Below are 20815 nucleotides of genomic sequence, written 5' to 3'. Positions count from 1 at the left end.
GAGGGAAAGAAGGGGAATTATTATTCCTTGTGAATGGTGATTTTTTATAGGAATTTTAGAGAATGCATTATTCCTTATCATTTTTTGGTCACCATTAATACCCTATGAATTCTTATCTCTAAAACGCTAATGTTTTAATTTGAGTGTTCTTTTGTCAAAAAAAAAATGAAAAAAACTACCAAATAAATTAAATCGGATCAACTGGTCTAAACCAAACCAAATGAAACCAATCTGAGAATTAGACATTTGTAAACTAAACCGGATTATTCCCGGTCTATTGTTGTCCCTTGGAGAAACTTGTTTATTTCTTCCTCTCTGTTTTGTTCTTCTTCCTTAAACCCTAAACAAAACCTCTTCGAGCTATGGAGGCCTTTGAAGCAGGGCATCAAGACAGAGCAGATGAAAAAACATTACATCGCCTTCAAAGATGACGTCACTGACATCTCTCAACAGCTTGAGAGCTGGTGTGAGGTGTATAGGGACCTTGCTCGTTGGCTTCTGCAACTCGGATGCTTCATGATTGGGAATCTATTTAAGTAGGCTTTACTTCACTTCTCAAGTTCTCCCTTGATAAACGTCCAATATCACGTCTATGAATTCATTTAGTACATTTCAGTTATATATTAGTGGACTTGCTGGTGCAGAAACTATGCTTGCGTCGCAAGAAATGTGGTGACTAGCAATCTTTGTACATTTCAATCTCCCATTGTTTCAAGAGAGCTTTCATATATTCTTGCAAAGAATATCATTTTTTAAGCTTGCCCACTTTAAGCTTGGCCACTACAGAAATGAAACTAGATTTCACTTTTCCAAGAAAGCTTCAGCTAAAACCATGAAGGCTTCGGCAGAGTTTCTTCAGACTCTTGTCGATGTATTCACAGTCTCGGACGCAGAGATGAGTGCAGACTTTAAGGTTTTAAAGTTTTCCTGAAAATGTCATCATCTATTAAAATGGCAAGTGCATGGAAGAGCTACATATTACAACTAAAATCTCCAATCATTTATAAATCAAAGGTAATAATAAGCAAGACAAAGACGAGACCAATGATTCACAGACTACATCCACTGACCTATTGAGAGAGTAAGATCCCTTTAGAACAAGAACACCTATCCAATCAAATCACTGCTTGCTCATTGTATCCATAAAACGATCATTGATTCTTTTTTTACAGGCCAAGAAAAAAACAAAATCACAGAGAAGCTTCATCAGAAACAACTGCCAAACTTGACGGTGGCAAATAGCAATAAATTCAAAAGAGCACACATCAACAACCTGCTTCAGACACTAATGGACCAAACCGACCCGGTAACAAACAGAACCTTCTGGAAACAATCACAAGTCAGGAGAATAACAGGCCTCAGGAAACTAATCTAGAGTTTTTGAGTTTTCATATACCAGAAACCAAACATATATGTGTGTATGTATACGAAATGTAGATTATACACATCAAAAAGTTTTTTTTCAAAGATTAGTGCTTTTATACTAAACTAGATTGCAGTAGCTTGATCAAGCACCGAGACAATCTCTAGTCTGCTTCTCACCAACCTATGAAACACTTCCCTCACTTGTCTCTTCAAACCCTCCAACCCCACTTCCATCCCCCGGCATATCTCATCCATCTCCTCCACCTTATCCGCCACTTCCTCCTCCTCCTCCGCCGGAAACCTAAACCTCTCCGTGAACTCCAACAAAGACAGCCCAACCCTCTCCATCCTCACCATCTCCTCCATCATCCCTCCACCAAAACGCTTCTCCTTCCCTTTGATCTCTTCGCCAACCCTCTCCTGAATGTTCACCGCGGCGCTAGCCCAGCTCTGGTGTTTCGGAAGCTGCAAAGGCGCCGCGATAACGTTGCTTGTCTGGCAAGGAACCGCAGCGACTAGCACCCACATCACAAGAACCATAACGCTGCTCATTATGTAAACTCCAGAGGCTTCTGCTCCACGTGGCGGCACCAGAGTAGCCGCCATCGCCTGAATCTGCTTCGTCGCGGACCAGTTCTTGCTGACGTGGACGCTACTGCGTTGTCCAAACGACCACGACCGTGACGTTGTCCGACGGCTACTACTTCCGCCGTTTCTATCTTTTCCGTCGGCGTTTAACCCAGCGAGGAGGCTTGTTAACGCGCGTTTAGCTCTAAGAACGCTTCCGTTACATAACGGCCGTTGTTTAAGCGCCGTGACGGCTATCTCCGCCAGACGACGGCTCTGACTAACGGAATCAATGCCGTTACTTACGGCGTTACAGATATCGAGCGATTTCAAAATCCGATCGAGCGTTTCTTGCAAGCCCTTCTCTAAAGACGGAGACTTTGAGATCTGGGCCGTTGAGAGGACCCCTTTGAACTCTGTTTCGCAGGACATGTAAACGTCGAGGAGGTTCTTCATCCAAGGGATGGAGAGAATCGGATCAGACGGCTGAGAGGCGGAGGAGGAGGAGGAGGAAGGAGGCGGAGGTGGGGAGAGTAACTCAGAGAGGCAATCGGAGACGTGTTTCTGGAAGTACTCGAGTTCCTCGAGGTGTTGGTCGTGAGAGACGTCCATGGAGACGATCTGGTTGCGGCGGATGCTGATTCGGCGGAGGAAGGAGGAGCCTTGAAGTTCCGTTGGCGGCGCCATTGGAGTAGTGTGTGGGTGAATCGAAGATAAAAGTGAGTTCTTTTTTTTTTTGGTTCCGGGGATAAAGGAGAGAACTTTGAAAAAGGGTTTTGGGAGAAGAAGGAAGTGAAATGGTGGAAGACATGTCTTGTCCGAAAGACTCTTTTTTAATGTTAAGTAGCATCCGCCGAGTGGAGAATATTCGTCTTTGGTAGTTTGTGTAAGGTATCATCAAAATATATTGGACAAAAAAATAAGAATATTGTAAAAATTTATAAATAAAAAAAACAAGTGATGATAAAATAATATTTAAATTTTTAAAATAACTGTTTATTATGTTGTTTGTTGATAACTTTTAAAAACTTCATTAAATATTCTTGTAAAAAAAAAGTTCAGAAGGATCCCTATCTAGTTAAATATTCTGAACACTATAAACAACATTACCTCGGAGATCAAACTGTCTGAATTGTTAAAAGAATTTAAATATCTCTGTTATAAATCTTCCTCCGTGATAATTCAAATTGTAACGTAACAAAAAGGATGTAGCCGTCACATTTGCCTGCTATTTTAGTTTCAAATTTCAATTTTATATAAATATCTTCAAATTCAACACAAATGATGTAGCCGTGACATTATATTTTTCTAGACTAAGAACTATTCCCTCTGTTCAAAATAATATATGTATTAGAATTTTTCACATTTTAGTTATAAATGCATAGTTTTTAAAATTTTATATTTCCTATATTTTTAAACTAATAAAACTTTGAAATGCAATTAATGTTTTTGAACTTTATAATTTTTTATTATTAGTTGATAAAAATTGCATTGAAAATATAAAAAATGTATTGTTTTGAAACAATTTTTTTTCAGAATATGCATTTATAAAAAAAAACGGAGGGAGTACTAATTTCTAACTTCTTTGTGGTTATTTAGCTAATTGACTCATTTAGTTATTCAAATTATTTTGATGTATTTATTTGTTGACACAAAAAAGTTTCAGTGTTCATGAGCGCATAAAATATTTTATTCAGAGACCTTGGTCCTTCGCAATAATTTGAAGTGTCATTTACTTTGGTCGGTGAAACTAACCGTTAATGACGGTTGGAAAAGAACAAAACCACTTACTACTTTTTGCATCACTTTAATTCTTTATACTTTTTCCCTAGAATTACCGCTTATGAGCAATTCACATGGCGGTATAAAGTGATCATTGATATAAACTTTCCACAAATGACGCGTACAGTCCCAATCAATATCATAACTTCATTTCTAAATACATGAATAGAGAACGAAACTGCATATTTCCCAACCAATACAATCGTATGATTGTCACAAAAGCATTTTACCAATCGAAATTCAAAAGCGACAAATAAGCTTCATTCTAATTATTGTTATTTTGTTTCGCAGTCACATGACAACCACGAAAATGAATTAAAACGCGTTCGATATAACAAAAAAGGGAAAATATTAAAACGCGTTCTTTTAGAATTTAAAGAGGGATTTAATGGATGAAGGAGAAACAGCAGAACTAATAAAAACAATCAGATTAGTTTATACTCTGTTATCCAGTTCAGATGTAGTCAAAGACTAACGGCAGACTGAAAAGGGTTTAATGTGCAATTTTATTGGCTGCATGTGTTTTACAAGTGTTATGAGATGTGCGCTCTTTGGCTTTGGATAATATCTGCTGTCTCAATCCAAAAGCAAAGGTGTGAGTAGAATGTTAACTAATTAAGCAACGATTAGATTTATGATGACTTGAGATAAGTTTTGATTTGGGAGATGTTTTCATTTTCAATAAGTTAGTTGGATAAACATTTTAAATGATGGGCCTGGCTAAATCGTGACAAGGCCCTGACCATCACTTCACTTACACTCCCAAAGATTTATCATATCATAACATTTCCTGATGTTTTCAAATTCAATACGATAAGCTTATTTTATATGCATGTACAATGTGTCACATTTTTTTTATTTAGGTTTGGTCAACTACTCGATAACATATTTTTCTAAAAAATACAAAAATCATGCAAATGATGCTTCCTAGCTAGTGATGACCTGGTGATTTTTCAACTTCTACAATTAAAAGTTTGCTAATTAAGTAACAACGAGCTTAATCAGTTTCTAGATTGTTTGGTTGACTTTCCTCAAATCACCCTCAAGAAAAAAGAGATCCAAAACTGTTGTCTGAGATGAAGAATAGGTCTTAAGTGTTCATCAGTTACCGAGGGAAAGACCTGCGGCTGACACTAGTGCCACATATCAAACATCATCTGAAAGATAGCAACGTCAATGTGTTCACGGACAGCAATGCAACGGGAGAACGGTTAAAGGATCTCTTTAACCATATCAAAAACTCTCGGATCGTACGTGATCGTCATCTTTTCCATCAGTTACTTGGAGTCACGGTGGTGCTTGGACGAGCTCGCTGAGATAAGGAATTGCTTGTTGAGGAAGCAACTTGACTTCGTGATACCCGTCTTTTATAAGGTCAAGACTTCCCACGTTGAGAAACAGACCGGAGATTTTGGCAAACCGTTCCCAAACTTGCAGAAGAAGCATCCACGTCTTAGGGTCTTGAGATGGAAGAAAGCTTTGAAGTTTGTGGCTGAAACAATTGGATTGTCTTATAGAGAAAATAGGTATGATTAGAAGCTTAAAGAGTATTTATCTTTTCTTTACACTTTATGTTTTGCAGTTCGATTCCAGAGTTGGACTTCATCAAGAACATTGTGGAAGTGGTTAATGGGCTTTTACGCAGAATCGCATTGAAAGATAGTAAGAGCATGCGCAACAGTGAGGCTGGGAGGTCGAGTCCTTAGGATTAGAATATTAATTTTTTTTTTTTTTTTACTTTTTGAATAGTTAAGGATTGTAATTAAAAATGATGTGTGCAATGGTGTCACCTACATTGAATCCTAGCTCAACCATTCAGCATCAAATTTTTGGTCAATCATGAATCAATGGAAAGTCTAACTTCAAGGATCAAGCTGAGCGTGAAACCAATTTGCACTATTCAATTCGATCATCGGAGAAAATCAATTTGTAACTATATTTTCACTATAAACATTTTCTTCTAAAACAGGGGAGTTGAACACTTGATAACAAAAGCTAGGTTGTGAACGTGGACTACAACACGCTCAAGACTTCAGGAGGCCAAACAAGACACACCAAAACTGAAAGTAGGATATTAATAAACGTCACCTGAAATTGGTGACACAGACAGAACGTATGCCAGCATCAGCCGCTGCACGGCACGCTACGAGGACAACATCAGACACCTGTGTTTAACAAACGTAAAAAATTCTCCAGGTGAATTTTACAAAGCAAAAGTCCAAGATAAGTTAACGATGGGCCGAGAGATTGTATAAAAAGAAAAAGTTAATTACCACGAAATCAGCTTTGATAGAATGAAGCCACTCCACTTCTGTTTTCAAGATTTCAGCTCGAGGAACCACAGCTGTTTCCACATACTGTGGAAGACGCAGCATCACAGAAAAGTGTAAAGCTCATAAACTGGAAATTGCAATCAAGATAAGACCAATAATCATTTACAAGTGATCACATGAGTTAAAACCTTTTCTAAGGAGGCAAGACGATCTACAGTCAGAGCATCAGCTTGCACAGCTCCACAGTCCAAAAGAACCTAACAATCGCCAATTAATCAATATATCCTTATGTTTCCAGTAAACAATTGAAAGAGTAAGCAAGTAAATGATCGATAGAAACCTTTCGAATCTTAAGCCTAGGAGACTGAATCTCGGACGTGAAGACGAAATCAGGCGCGCCGGTGACGACATGAACGTCGTGCCCGGCCGCGATCAAGTGACGGACAACCTGAATTGCCACAAATTAGCCACGATCGAACTAACGCAGTAGTCACAGATAAGAATGATGCAGAGAGAGAGAGAGAGTGAGAAGGAAAACCTCGACGACGCGGGTGGCGTGACCGAAGCCGTGTCCAGTGACGTAGTAAGCGAAGACCAGGTGCTTGCTGGAAGCTGAGACGCCTTCGTTATCGTCAATCCTCATTTTCTTCGACGGGAAAATATCTCTCCGACGATCGCTGAGGGGAAGAAGAAGACTGATTCTAAAGAACTAATAAATCTCCAGCTTTAACAAACGATCCACTCAAATTCGGCCACGTACCACAAGGATCAAGTCCTTAAACCTCCTAATGACGGACCAATCCTTACGTTTATTAGCCTAAATATTATTATTTTATTAAAACTAACATATGCTTTAGCGTTAAGGATTTGGGATGAACCCCCCGTTGCGGACGCTCTAACAATAATACTACTCCAAAAATATATACGGTGTGTTCTTAGTTCTGAAATATATTTCCCCTTTGCACTAATCTAGATTCTAATGTAAAGTCCTTAATTACCGCCTACGTTTTTTTTGGGCAAATCTCCAAAAATAGCACATTTCTAAGTTTATATCACAAAAATAGCACTCAAAAACTAAAAATGACCAAAATAGCATTTTATCTTTTGAAAAATTTAAATTTTTTTAATTTTCAAAATTTGAAATCTTATCCCCAAAACCTCACTTCTCAACTCTAAACCCTAAAACCTAAATTCTAAACCCTAAACCCTAAATTCTAAACCCTAAGCCCCACTCTTTGAGTGCTATTTTTGTGACTTTTGGCCTTGAGTGCTAGTTTGGGAACAAAAACTTAATTTAGTGCTATTTTGGTCTTTTTCTCTTTTTTTTAATTGTATTTAGGTGTTTTTGTTTTGTCTTAGAATATGACATGGTGGCTGAACTGAAATTAACTACAATGCAGGGAGAAGCATCAAATCAGACAGTGTTGGATGTCAATCAATTAAACGAGCTCCTCCACTTGTCAACGACAAAGGCGCCAGAAGCTGAGAATCTTGACAGATTTTTTCGAACAGGTTTCATGTTTGGCTTTGCATGGAAAGATCTAATCTGGACGATGAAGGGTGGCAACTGTTTCGAGATTTCTCCACATGCAAACTCTCTTCAGTTTCATATGAATATTAAAAGCCTCCATACGCAAGGAAATGAGTCATTAAGAAGGCTATAAACTTGCTTGCTCTTCACATGATGTGCAAGCAAACAAATCCTGCAGTGATCTTTAACTGGGACAAACTTGATCACTATACTAAGAGCATTATCATCTACTCTGCACTGAAGAAATGCAACATGCTCATAGCCTACACTCAGGTCTTTTTCTGTCTATGACTCTTGAAATTCATCTTTACACTACAAGAAAACATCGGGATACTGAGGGAAAAAATCGTCGGTATGTCGTCGGAATAACGCTATTCCGAGGACATACCGACGAAACAAGTCCTCGGAAACATCTCCTCGGAATTTCATACTTCCTCGGAATTTCGTCGGAAAATTCCGACGGAATTCCGAAGAAACAAAATTCCGAGGAAACTCCGAGGACACGAAGTTCGTCGGAAGGTTCCTCGGAAAATACCGAGGGAATTCCGATGGTCCAATCCTCGGAAGTTTCGACGAAATATTCCTCGGAATGTTTATCGGAAAATACCGAGGAACAAATGTTCCTCGGACTTTTCCGAGGAACTTTCTTCCCTCGGAAAATTCCGAGGGAGTGGAGTTTCTCGGAAAATTCCGAGGAACTTTTTCCCTCGGAAAATTCCGAGGAACTTAAAGTTCGTCGGAATTTGCCGAGGGGAGAAAGTTCCTCGGAATTTTCCGAGGAACTACATTCCCTCGGAATTTTGAAAAAATTTATTTTTTTAAAAATTTTTTTTTTTTTAAAATTAATTTTATTTTTAAAAATTAAAATTTTTAAAATTTAAAATTAAAATTGAATAAAACATAAAATAAAACATAGTAGATAATATTCAAATTTAAATAAAACATTCAGAGTTTTTGGAAAAAAAAAAAAACTACGGGTCTTGAATGTTCGGGAACGTCTCGTTCGGGTACATCCTCTTCATCATCTCCATCATCTGCTCGTTCAGCCTCTTCTGGGTCTCATAGCCCGCCTGTTGAGCTGCCATCTGGGTCTCCAACGCAGATATCCGATCATCCTTGTCCTTCAGCTGAGCCGTAAGAACTTCTGGATCAACATACGCATGTGGTGCAGAAGAAGGAGCAGCCGACCGGGAGCGACGACCCAAACCGACCAAACGTCCCTTTTTCTTTGGAACCGACTGAAATATAAATAACCAAGTTTAGATAATTTAAATTGATGATAAAATAAAAATCAAAAAATAATTAAATTGAACTTTAAAAAAAAAAAAACTTACCGATTCAACGATTTCGTTGATTCGAACCCGAGACAAGTTGGTCGAGGCCGTCGAATCGTCATCATCGGTTTGAAGCTGAGACACTTCGTCATACACCTGAGTTTGGACCAGGTCGACCACGTCCCTCACAAGACCATCATCAATCTGGCCGGTCTTCTTGTTGGTATACGCCCTTTTCATAAGGGCGAGATCATCAACTGGGTGGCCTTCATTTTCTTCCGCCTTGAAAAAAAATAAATTAGACAAACATTAGAAATTTGAAAATGCAAAAAAAATAAAATTCTGAAACTTAAATAATTGAAGAAAAAGCGGTTGAGCTTACCATGCGATCCGCCAGAGTGGCAATAGATTGAGCACCCAAGTTATGCTTGTAGATGCCCTTTCCTTTACGGTCGCTCCTGCGGTTGTTGGAGTTGGTGGAAGAAGTTTCTTTCGTCTCTTCTTTATCCCAATGCGCACACAACTCCTTCCAGACCGTGTCGTTCATCGACTTTGGGACCTTTTAATTTTAAAAAAAAAAGTTTAATAATTTTAAAAATAGTTTAATAAATTAAAAATTGTTAATAAATTAAAAACTACCTTGTTTACTTCCCACTTCTTCTTCCACTCGTACATCTGCTTCCCATAGTTGTCCATAACTTTATGGACAAAATGGTGATAGATAGAGAGCGTATCATCGGAATTCCAGTTGAATTCTTGCTGAAATAGTTTAAAAATAGTTTTTAAGCACAAAAATATAATAGTTTAATAATTACAAAAATCGTCGTTTTAATAAATAAAAAATAGTTTAATAATTAAAAAATAGTTTAATAATTACAAAAATAAGTTTTAATAATATTTAAAATGTCTAATAAATATATAAATTAGTTTAATAATTACAAAAATAAGTTTTAATAATATTTAAAATGTCTAATAAATATAGAAAATAGTTTAATAATTACAAAAAATAGTTTTAATAATATAAAAAATATAATTTAAAAATTAGAATACTTACCGCAAACTGACGAAACCACAGATGTTGCTTCTCGACAGGGAAGTGAGTGAAAGTCGGATGTCCGCTGTCGAGGGCCGAGTACATCATACGGTTGATCCATGCGCTGATCCCGTTCCCGGATCGGTTGAACCTAATAAAAAAAATAAATTATTAATAAAAAAATAGTTTAAATAAAAAATAGTTTAAAAAATAAAAGTTTAAATTACCATGTTTGACCATGTCCATGTGGATACTCAGTGAGATAGGGAAGATGGTCACGACCGGGCTGTCGAACCAACTCCGCAACCCTCATCACTCCCGGAGGACCGGGTGCAGCAGCGGGACCAGGAGCGGGTGCAGCAGCGGGAGCGGGAGCAGCAGGAGCGAGTAATGGAGAGGGAGATGTATGGTATGAGCTGTGGGGCGAAACGGAATCCTGAACATGGCTGGAAGAACCCCGAGACTGGCTCCCCATACCACCCCGGCTACGACGCTGGCGAGGCCGGATCTGATCATCATTAGACCTGTAAATTAAAAAAAAAACATATTTAAAAATTAGTTCTAATAATTTTAATTAAAAAAAACAGTTTAAATAAAAAATAGTTAAAAAACATAGTTTTTAATCACAAAAATATAAATAGTTTAATAATTAATAAAAAAAGTTTTATAGATTTTAAAAATGTTTAATAAATATAGAAATTTATATTTTACATATAAAATACATAAAACGTTTTATAACCACAAAAAAAATGTTTTTAAATATTATATAAATGATTTTTAATCTTAAAAAAAGTTTTATAGATTTTAAAAATGTTTAATAAATATATAAATGAATTTAAAATGCAAAAAATAGATTTTATATACAAAAAACGTTTTCAATATATATATATAATTTCAAATTCGATTTTTATAACCACAAAATTAATAAAAACTAAAAAAAAAATTCAAATCAAGTGAAATACATAATCAAACTCGATTTTACACAAATCTACCATTCACCCTAACAAAATCTATAAATCTCATTCCAAAATCATCAAATCTACTTAAAAACCATACAAATCTAACCTAAAAGAGTGGGATGGGGTTCTTACATGATTATGGGGGAGGATTAGGGGAGATTCGCCGGAAAAACGCGAGAGAGAACGGTGGAGTCGCCGGTTAAATGAAAATATTCCGACGAACCAGGATTCCTCGGAATACCCTCGGTAATCTCCGAGGAATTTCTGAGGAACCAGGGTTTGGGGTTTTAAAACATCGATTATTTTCGCCGTATTTCATTTCTTATACAATTATAATGCATACCATTGAGGATTCTTTGTATAGATGATCATAAACCATGAAATAACACAATTTCAAAAATAATTGTAAGTATTCCCTTTACCGTTTATTAAAGTGTATAAGTGTTTCTCTTATGTTGTGTGGTTTTCGTTCATGCAATCGTAAAAGTGTTTGTTATTGGATAAAACACCAAAGTTCATAGTTCCAAACATCATAATCTGGTTATGACACTTAATGAAGGTTATATACGTGTTATTCAATCCGTAAAACGTTGTTTTCGATTTAAAACCCCAAGTTCCTCGGAATTTCCTCGGAATATACCGAGGAGATTCCGAGGAGATCCTTATGTTCGTCGGCATTTCCTCGGAATATACCGAGGAGATTCCGAGGAAAAAGAATCTATAATCAAATCCCCAATTCCTCGGAATTTCCTCGGAATTTTCCGAGGAAATGCCGACGAACATAAAGAGTTCCTCGGAATTCCCTCGGAAAATTCCGAGGAAATTCCGAGGAACTTTGGGTTTTCAATCGAGAAGATCTATTCCGAGGAAATTCCGAGGAAAACCTATCTGTCCTCGGAATTTCCTCGGAATTTTCCTTTAAAAAAAAAAAAAAAAAAAGGTCGACGCTAGTCTGTTTCCGAGTCGTCATCACCAGATGAATCTGAATCTGGATCTTGGTGAAACTCTCCAATCACTGGTTCATCCTCTACGTGAACGGCGGCTTCTTCTCCGAAGTCGGTTAAATCGACTACAAGGCCAACTCCACCTAAATCTTCTGCTGCACTTAAGTTGCCGGATGTGCTTGGTTGTAGTGGGTCTTCCAGCTCAGAACTTCCCTGAACTCGGCCTCTCGGGTTGAGTCTTGTAACAGTAACCCATGGATCATCTCTGTTCCTTACCCGGGGGTACTTGATATAACAAACCTGATCGGCCTGAGAAGCAAGAATGAAAGGATCATAATATTGCAGCTTCCGTCTTGAATTTACTGATGTAACACCAAATGCATCTGTTCTCACACCTCGATCTGGAGTGTTGTCGTGCCAGTCACAATAGAAAACAGTACAGCGCAATCCAACCATGCCCAAATACTTGATTTCCAAAATCTCATTTATGTGTCCGTAGTATACATCATCTCCTGATGCAGAACAAACACCAGCATCGTAAGTCGTACTCGAACGTCTCCTCTTCTGAGTTGTGAATGCATATCCTCGAGTACAAAATCTCGGATATGACTTCACAACAAAGTTTGGTCCAACGACCATCTCGCGTATCCAATCGTCAAATGTTTCACCTCTGGCCAAACCATCACTCACATAAGTAAACATCCATCCACCAAATTCTCTCTGCTTCATTTCTTCTAGTTCGTCCTCTGTGGCGTATCTATATTCTAACCGCTTTTCTGCCATGAAAATCCTTTCATATTGAAGAACATCTTCGCAGTTGGTGAGTAAATATGTTTGCAAATGACTGCGCTCCTGATCAGTAAGTCGACGGTCCTTTGGTTTTCCGCTAAGTCGTCCAACGTCTGTGAAAATGTCTGGAACCTTCCAATGATATGTTGCCCGTTCGCCTCTATCATCATGCCGAGCAGGTCTTCTGTTTTTGGTCTGAACTTCTGCTGGAAAGTAGTACTCGGCAAAGTTTGAAGTTTCTTCATTGATCATCTGTGCGACTATAGACCCTTCCACCCTACTTAAATTTTTCACCATCTTCTTCAAATGGAACATATACCGCTCATACAGATACATCCATCTATACTGCACAGGACCACCAAGTTCCAATTCTCTTACCAGGTGAATAACAAGATGCTCCATAACATCAAAAAATGAGGGAGGAAATATCTTCTCAAGGTTGCACTGAATCACAGCTATGTTAGTCTTCAAATTTTCAATACCTTCAAGAGTCACTGATCTTGTGCATAAATCGCGGAAGAAACCACTTATCCCTGCAATTGCTTCATGAACATTTCGTGGTAATAGTTCCTTGAAGGCAAACGGAAGGAGACGCTGCATCATTACATGGCAATCATGGCTTTTCAAGCCAGTAAACTTTCCTTCCTTTCTGTCGATACAGTTACGCAAATTAGATGCGTAACCGTCTGGAAATTCCACATCGTTTGAAATCCAATCAAAGAACGCATCCTTTCCCGCTGCATCAAGTCGGTATATGGGAAAAGGAGCCCTACCACTCTCATCAACATGAAGTTCTGAACGAGCACATATATCGACTAAATCCAGTCTTGACTTCAAATTATCCTTTGTTTTACCTTGAACATTAAGGATCGTGTTCATGAGATTGTCAAAAAAGTTCTTCTCGATATGCATGACATCTAAATTATGCCTTAGTAGATGATCCTCCCAGTATGGCAGATCCCAAAAAATACTTTTTTTGTGCCAGTTATGTAGGTTTCCAACACCATCTACCGGAAAATGCTCATGTCCACCGACGTCTGGCGTCCTTTCTGCACCAAAATCTCTAAGTTGTGTCTTCAAATCTTTCCCACGAATTTCCGGAGGTGGACTGTCAAACACCCTCTTGTTCTTCGTAAACAAATTCCTACTTCTACGATATGGATGATCTGGTGGTAGAAATCTCCTGTGACAGTCAAACCAACACGTTTTCCTTCCGTGTTTTAGTTGGAAAGCATCAGTGTTATCTTGACAATATGGACATGATAGCCTTCCATGCGTTGTCCATCCAGATAACATACCATATGCTGGAAAATCACTTATTGTCCACATTAGTACTGCCCGCATTTGAAAGTTTTCTTTATACGAAACATCGTATGTTTCAGCACCTTGAGTCCATAGTTGTTGCAACTCATATATTAGTGGCTGAAGAAACACATCAAGTGATCTCTTAGGATGCTCTGGTCCGGGAACGAGAATCGAGAGAAACAAAAACTCTCGTCGCAAGCACAAGTTTGGGGGTAGGTTGTATGGTGTAAGAATGACTGGCCATAGAGAATACTGTCTTCCACTCTTGCCAAACGGGCTGAAACCATCAGTACATAATCCAAGGTAGACATTTCTTCTCTCATACGCAAAGTCGGGATACTTTGATTGGAAATGCTTCCACGCTTTTGCATCTGAAGGATGTCTGATCTCACCATCTGTTGAGTGCTCCGCATGCCATCTCATTGGTTGCGCTGTGCGTTCAGACAGATACAGCCTCTGCAACCTTTCCGTCAAAGGCAAATACCACATCCTTTTATATGGTACTGGAACTCTTCCACTCGTATCTTTATAACGAGGCTTCCCACAAAATTTGCATGAAACCCGCTGTTCATCCGCCCTCCAATAAATCATGCAGTTGTCTCTGCATACATCTATTACCTGATACGATAAACCAAGACCAGCTACGAGTTTCTGAACCTCGTAGTATGAGCCAGGAGCTACATTATCTTCGGGTAGAATACCTTTTACATAATCAGCAATCGCATCCACACAGTCTTCAGCCAAATTATAATCCGTCTTAATGCCCATCAATCTTGTAGCAGATGATAAAGCTGAATGACCATCTCTGCAACCTTCGTACAATGGTTGCTTTCCAGCATCCAACATATCATAAAATCTCCTAGCTTCGGCATTGGGTAAATCTTCCCCTCTAAAATGATCATTTACCATCTGCTCAGTACCTACACCGTAATCTACATCCGTTCTAATTGGATCTTCTAATCTAACCGCTGGCTGAGGTTCGCTAGTACTACCAAGTTCATAATCAGTTTCTCCATGATGATACCAAATTTTGTAACTTCGTGTAAACCCACTCAAATATAGATGAGTCCAAACATCCCATTCTTTAATAACTTTTTTATTTTTACAATTAGAGCAAGGACATCTTAACATACCTGTTTTTGCTTCCGGTTGTCGGTGAACTAACCCCATGAATTCGGTTATACCTTGTTGGTATTCTTCCGTAAGCAATCTCGTGTTCGGATCCAAATGAGGTCGATCGATCCAAGAACGAAAATAATTTGAAGAAGACATGTTTTTTATGAATCAAATTCGTGTGTAAAGAAAGTGAGAGGGAGGATGAAGATATGGAGTGAATGAAGAGGAAGAGGGGTGCTTGTATTTATAGTTGAAATCCTGCCGACGGTCCGAGGAAATTCCGACGGAATTCCGATGCAAACGGCTAGTTCGTCGGAATTTCCTCGGAATTTTTAAAATCCCCCAACGGCTCTCCAACGGCTCTCTAACGTCTATAATATTTCCTCGGAATTCATCGGTTTTTTCCGAGGAATACTAGTTTCCTCGGTATTCCGTCGGAATATTCCGACGAGATGAATTTTCCTCGGAATTCCGTCGAAATATTCCGACGGAATACCGAGGAAGCAAAATTTTGTGTTTCCTCGGAATTTCCTCGGAAATGCCTCGGTATATTCTGAGGAATTCATTTTCCGTTGGAACGTCCGTTAGAATACCGCTGTTTTCTTGTAGTGTTAGTTTGCTAGAAATTCCTCTGTTTTGATAGTTATGGACTTATAGTTATGGTATGATGACTATACAGGGTGTTGATTTGAAGTCTTTTTTATCAAGTAATATACCTCGTGTTGGTGCTTCGACTTTAGAGACTAAAGTTCGTGCTCAATTTCTCTGTAGGAAGGACGGACTTCTGCAGGATGGCTATTATGACTGCAAAAAAAAAACAATAAAAGACAACAAAAAACCTTATAAGTTCTCATGACAAAAGTGAGACAAGGTTTTGCTTAATATTATATTTTATTAAAACATATATAAGAAGTTATGTTGACTGGGTTCATGCGTAATCTATTGGCAATTGCTTACAAAATGAGGTTAAGGGGATTAGTTTACCAGCATTTGTCTCGTGAAATATATCTTGAAGGCTATGTGAATCGGACATTCTTACACAACCGATCAGAGAGAGAGAGAGAGAGAGAGAGAGAGAGAGAGCAAAGTATTTTGGTATGAGAGTGAGAAAATGAGAGAGTTAAACTACTTCAATATATAGAAGAACTGGTGGGAGAGAGTTAAGTCTACGTGAAATCGTACATCAAGTAGCAAAGAAATGCCACACTAAAACGTCATTTGTTTAATGTAGCAGTTTAATGCAAAAGGAGGCTGAGAGTCTTCTAAACCTTGAAAACTTCCAAGAGATGCCCAATGGTCTTGCTTCTCTGAGCCTGAAAGGACACACTAATCTCTTGAAAATCTGGTTCTATATTCAAATTCCTTCAAAAGGTCTTCATTAACCTAAATTTTGTTAAATAAACTTTTGTGGCTTCCCTTGACGTGCGCTAGGTATTGTTACTGTGTAGCGCTTTGATTTGCATCATTCCGGTGTCAGCAAATTTGAAGAGACTTCTCTGGTTAATTGGGTCTCACGTTAAGCCTCTGCTTTATATTTCCTCTAATGATCAAGAAGAATATTTAAGAAACTTTTGTATAATATTCAATAAAGTCCATCCATCCCATTTGATAAAACATTTACTTATAATCCAAGAAACGTATTTGTAAAATAAAATAAAACGTTGTCATCTTCACATGTGCCTTCTTCTGGTGTAACAACGTTGTAGCTTCACTTCCTCAATAGGAATAGGACTTTCCGGGAAGTTACACGGCACAACAGTCCCCGGTTGCTTCTCCGGCAACAGCTGACAAGGCTCCGGAGTCACACCACTTGTATAACCAGAAACATCCGTACAATTCCAGAGCACTTTCTTAGGTTTCTTAGAAAGCGTGATGGTCACGTTAGAGATACATATCCCAGTAAACTCATCTCCCGTTATTCCAGCCAACTGAGCCGGCATGGTCACGTTCTCTGCGACCATGTCTTGATAGTTAATGTTCTGAATAACCGGTAAGGCTTTCGGATCATAATGCTCGTCTGGATGCGAACCGTAACTCCCGGTCATCCAAAAGACATACTTCATTGTCTTCATCGTCATACCTCTTACGTACACATCCTTCACGTACCCTCCACGTCCAACCGCTGTTTTAATCCTGCATGTTTTGATTCCGGTTTAATCAAACCGACACCAAACTAAACAGGTTTGTTTTTTGGTTACATACCTGATTCCAGACTCAGAGTTAATGGCGACGATGTCTTCAGCTCGAACATCCTCAATACCACCGGACATCTCGCTACCGAGAGCGATGACAGCACTGTCAGGTGAGATGCATGTGAGCCGTCGGATCAAGAGCTGTTTCGTTGGCATGCCGTAGTTGATTCCATACTGATCCCATCCACTCTTCACGGCGATACAATCGTCACCAGAGACAATGTAGCAATCTTCGATCCTCGTGTTCGTGCAAGAATCTAAAAATAAACCGGATTGAGTTTCAGCCAGATTTTTCTAAACCGGTTACCGGTATGGTTTTGTACCTGGGTTAATCCCGTCGGTGTTTGGTACGGTGACCGGTGCTAATATTGTTAAACCTTGGATAACAATGTTGCTGCACATGTTTAAATAAGATAAACAAAACCGGTTTAGAATTTGGTAACCGAGTTGTTAAACCGGGTGAGTTTTTTACCTGCTGTAAACCGGGTGGATATGCCAAGAAGGCGAATTCAAGAAGGTGAGATTAGAGATTTGGATTCCGTTAGAATGCATAATCTCAATCAAATATGGTCTTGTGTACTTTAGTTCTCCTCTCTTGAATTTTCCCCACCATGGCTCTCCTTGTCCATCAATAGTCCCATTCTCACCTTTCAAAATAAAGCTCAATTTGAATTAGGAAAATTTCAGTATTTCTGTCAATTTGGCACTAATTGAACTACTAACCGGTGATAACCACATCGGTTAAGTTTGAACCGAAAAGTAGACTGATGAATCTTCCACCATCTGTGTCTCTCCCTCGTCCGTATGAAGGCAATGGCTCTATCACTTCATAATCACTTTCTTCCTACAAATAACGTAAGGATAAAGAATTTTTATAATTAGCTTAGAACTAGGCAAACTTTATTATTAGACACTAGACATGAACTTTTAACTATATTCGACTTTATTTTTCTTAGTTTTTTATTATAAAAAATGAAAAACTAATACTAAATAACATAACTAAGATCTTAATATTACACTAGATCTCGACCCGCGCAATCGCGCAGGTTTTTGTTTTCATTTATTTTTATATAAATATTTTATTTTCAATTCTAAATTAGTATATATTATAATATATGTGTGTCTATCAATTTTTAAAACATAATAAGTTTACGGTATATTTTTCATTGAATATATTATTTCAAACTTTCACATGTATTTGTATCTTCTTCTATATATATATTTTCGGATTATTATTTCATTATTAAAATCGTAACTATATATATAAAGATTAGTAAAATATTTTTTTATTGTCATATTCAAAGATATTGTAACATTTCACAAATTTAGAATTTTTTTAAAAAATTAAAATTTTTGCTTCATAGATTTATATTATCGAGTAAATAATTAAACATTTATTTTTGTTTAATTTTTAAAATAAACTATATAGTTTGAAATTTGGTTTTCATTGGTTTAAGGTAGTAATCATTGTTAGATAATATGATTTTTGTTATTTAAAAAAAAAATCTTTATAATTTTAAAATTTAACATCGATAAATATTTAAATATTTAACATATAGAGTTATAGTATTACAACATTAAATTATATCTATTTAATTTATACTATCTATAAATCCAATGAATCATCTATTGTTTAAATCCAATTATTGATAACCCAATAAAAATTTCTGGTAGACCTAAAATTTAAATGATAAGATTAGAAATTAAATGTAACATGACTTTCTAGGAATATGTCCATTTTTTTAAAAATCACACATGAATCAAGGTTGTGATTTCTGATTTAATATATAAGATTTTCTTAATCTATAATTTTACAACTAGGGTCAGAAAGTTTTTACATGATTATTTTTTCAAAACGGTCACATATGGTGGAAATGATAAAGCTATTATTTTAGACCAAGGCCCAAAAGTAGGTTGTGGCTGTTGGCTGAGAGATGGAATTGAAATGTACGGGTGAGACATCATCCTAACAATGGTCGCAGACTCTTAAAACGATCCCCACTAACTTTACGTCTTTGCCTATTTTGTCGTCTTTGCTTAACTCTCCTCTACTTTTAGAGTAAACGCATTTTAAACCAAATCAATAGTTTGCTTTTAGTAGAAAGTTTACAAAAGCAAAAAAGTAACGAAATGGTCATTAATCTTATAGGTCAACTAAAGTTTATACTATTCATTACTTTGTTGCTTTTGTTAATGACTCTTCGTTACTTTTTTTGCTTTTGTAAACTTTAGTCAACTAATCAATAGTTTGCTTTTGTTAATTACAATTTCAATATGTGCTACTTTAAAAGTTTTAATAATTCACCAAGAAACAAAAACATAAATTGAATGGCCCAACCATATATCATCAGAAGCTGGCCAACAATCTCACGTGTATGTATGAATGTAACAGCAACAAATTTACAACAGGAAAGAAATATATTCATCAATGACATTTGTGGAGTTTTGTGTCACGGGGAATATTCCTAGTTAATTATATAATTCTATAATAGTTAATATGATGGAGGGAAAAAAAGCTTACTTGGGAGGCGAGGAGAACAGCATCACGGTGGAGGAAAAGCGTGAAATGGCTGGTGAGGTTAAAACTTCCGGTAAGCCACCGTCCAGCGGGAACAAATAACAATGAGCCACCGTAGTCTGCGAAGCGGCTAAGCTGCGACACTGCGTCGCGAAACGCCGCCGTGTTTGAGGTCACACCGTCTCCTACGGCGCCGAACTCGTCAAGAGACGCTGAATAAGCTCTACAAGATAAGGCTGAGTACTCAAACTCTTCTCCGCGACGGTGACCGTGGTGGCGTCGGTGGCGATGAGTATGGGAATCGGTGGCTCTGAGGCTATGTTCGGCATCGGTGGCTCCGGTTAAGCCACCATAGTGGCTGAGAAGGAGGAGTAGAAGGAAACCGACGGTGGAGAGAAAGGTTCCCATGGCAGTTTTCTAGGATAGGAGAAATGAAATTGGATTATTATTATCTGTTGTATGAATGGAAGAGTTATATTTATAAGTGACCGGACGGTCCGGACCCCAACATAAATAATTTAAATTTCGTACAGCATAAACTTTTCAAAAGTTATACGTTATATATATTTTAAAAAATGTTATATATATATATATATTCAATCATATATTTAATTATTGATATACTAATAGACTTTTAATTTAAGTAAAACTAGGTGTTTTGTCCGCACATGCGGGCTTAATTATTTTAAAAATATTTATTAATTTATTTTTTATTAATTCAAAAATCAGTATGATAACTTATTATTTATATTTTCAAAAAAAATAAATCAAACATCAAATTATATATATATATGACAAAAAATTTAATTAAAATATATATGTTTATTATTGTGCAGAAATTTTAAAAGAAAACATTCACATATTAGAAATATTTTAAAAAATTATCTTTATACAAATTTAATTGATTAATATTTAATTTTGAATTTTTTATATGTTATTTTCCTAACTTTTATAATTGAACATTTTTTAAGATAACAACACAATTTATAAGAATTATCTTATTAAAAAAAAATATAATATTATAATTAAAATTTCGTTTTTAATTATGTAATTAATTATATATAAAATTCATTAAGGGTAACATTGACTTTAACCACTTAATTTATTATAAATTGTTTTATATCTTACTTTTTATTTTTATAATTGAAAAATATGTTTTAAGATAAC

General features: G+C 37.0%; 4 protein-coding genes across 4 annotated transcripts; 1 reads left to right on the top strand and 3 right to left on the bottom strand.

Annotated features, from left to right (window-relative positions):
• Positions 1-1113: 1113 nt before the first annotated feature.
• LOC106440533 (protein ROH1-like) lies at positions 1114-3148 on the bottom strand. Its single transcript, XM_013882228.3, has one exon. The coding sequence runs from the start codon at positions 2617-2619 to the stop codon at positions 1489-1491; it is 1131 nt and encodes a 376-aa protein (XP_013737682.2). The 5' UTR covers positions 2620-3148; the 3' UTR covers positions 1114-1488.
• Positions 3149-3582: 434 nt separating this feature from the next.
• Positions 3583-6881, bottom strand: LOC106365412 (L-arabinokinase-like). The gene is made up of 5 exons (XM_048762921.1): positions 6526-6881; positions 6328-6435; positions 6176-6244; positions 5988-6071; positions 3583-5879 (listed from the first exon to the last, which is right to left on the bottom strand). The coding sequence occupies exons 1-5, from the start codon at positions 6628-6630 to the stop codon at positions 5799-5801; spliced, it is 447 nt and encodes a 148-aa protein (XP_048618878.1). The 5' UTR covers positions 6631-6881; the 3' UTR covers positions 3583-5798.
• Positions 4791-5420, top strand: LOC125607207 (disease resistance protein RBA1-like). Its single transcript, XM_048777066.1, has 3 exons — positions 4791-4801; positions 4992-5240; positions 5297-5420. The coding sequence occupies exons 1-3, from the start codon at positions 4791-4793 to the stop codon at positions 5418-5420; spliced, it is 384 nt and encodes a 127-aa protein (XP_048633023.1).
• Positions 6882-16495: 9614 nt separating the features above from the next.
• LOC106440534 (probable polygalacturonase) lies at positions 16496-20107 on the bottom strand. The gene is made up of 6 exons (XM_048762917.1): positions 19652-20107; positions 17854-17974; positions 17603-17777; positions 17454-17524; positions 17141-17387; positions 16496-17071 (listed from the first exon to the last, which is right to left on the bottom strand). The coding sequence occupies exons 1-6, from the start codon at positions 20054-20056 to the stop codon at positions 16609-16611; spliced, it is 1482 nt and encodes a 493-aa protein (XP_048618874.1). The 5' UTR covers positions 20057-20107; the 3' UTR covers positions 16496-16608.
• Positions 20108-20815: the final 708 nt, after the last annotated feature.

The sequence above is a fragment of the Brassica napus genome, chromosome A3, assembly GCF_020379485.1.
Source record: "Brassica napus cultivar Da-Ae chromosome A3, Da-Ae, whole genome shotgun sequence".
In the NCBI taxonomy this organism is placed as follows: domain Eukaryota; kingdom Viridiplantae; phylum Streptophyta; class Magnoliopsida; order Brassicales; family Brassicaceae; genus Brassica; species Brassica napus.
The sequence above is the reverse complement of the archived record's forward strand: the minus strand, read 5'-3'. Positions and strand labels throughout refer to the sequence as shown.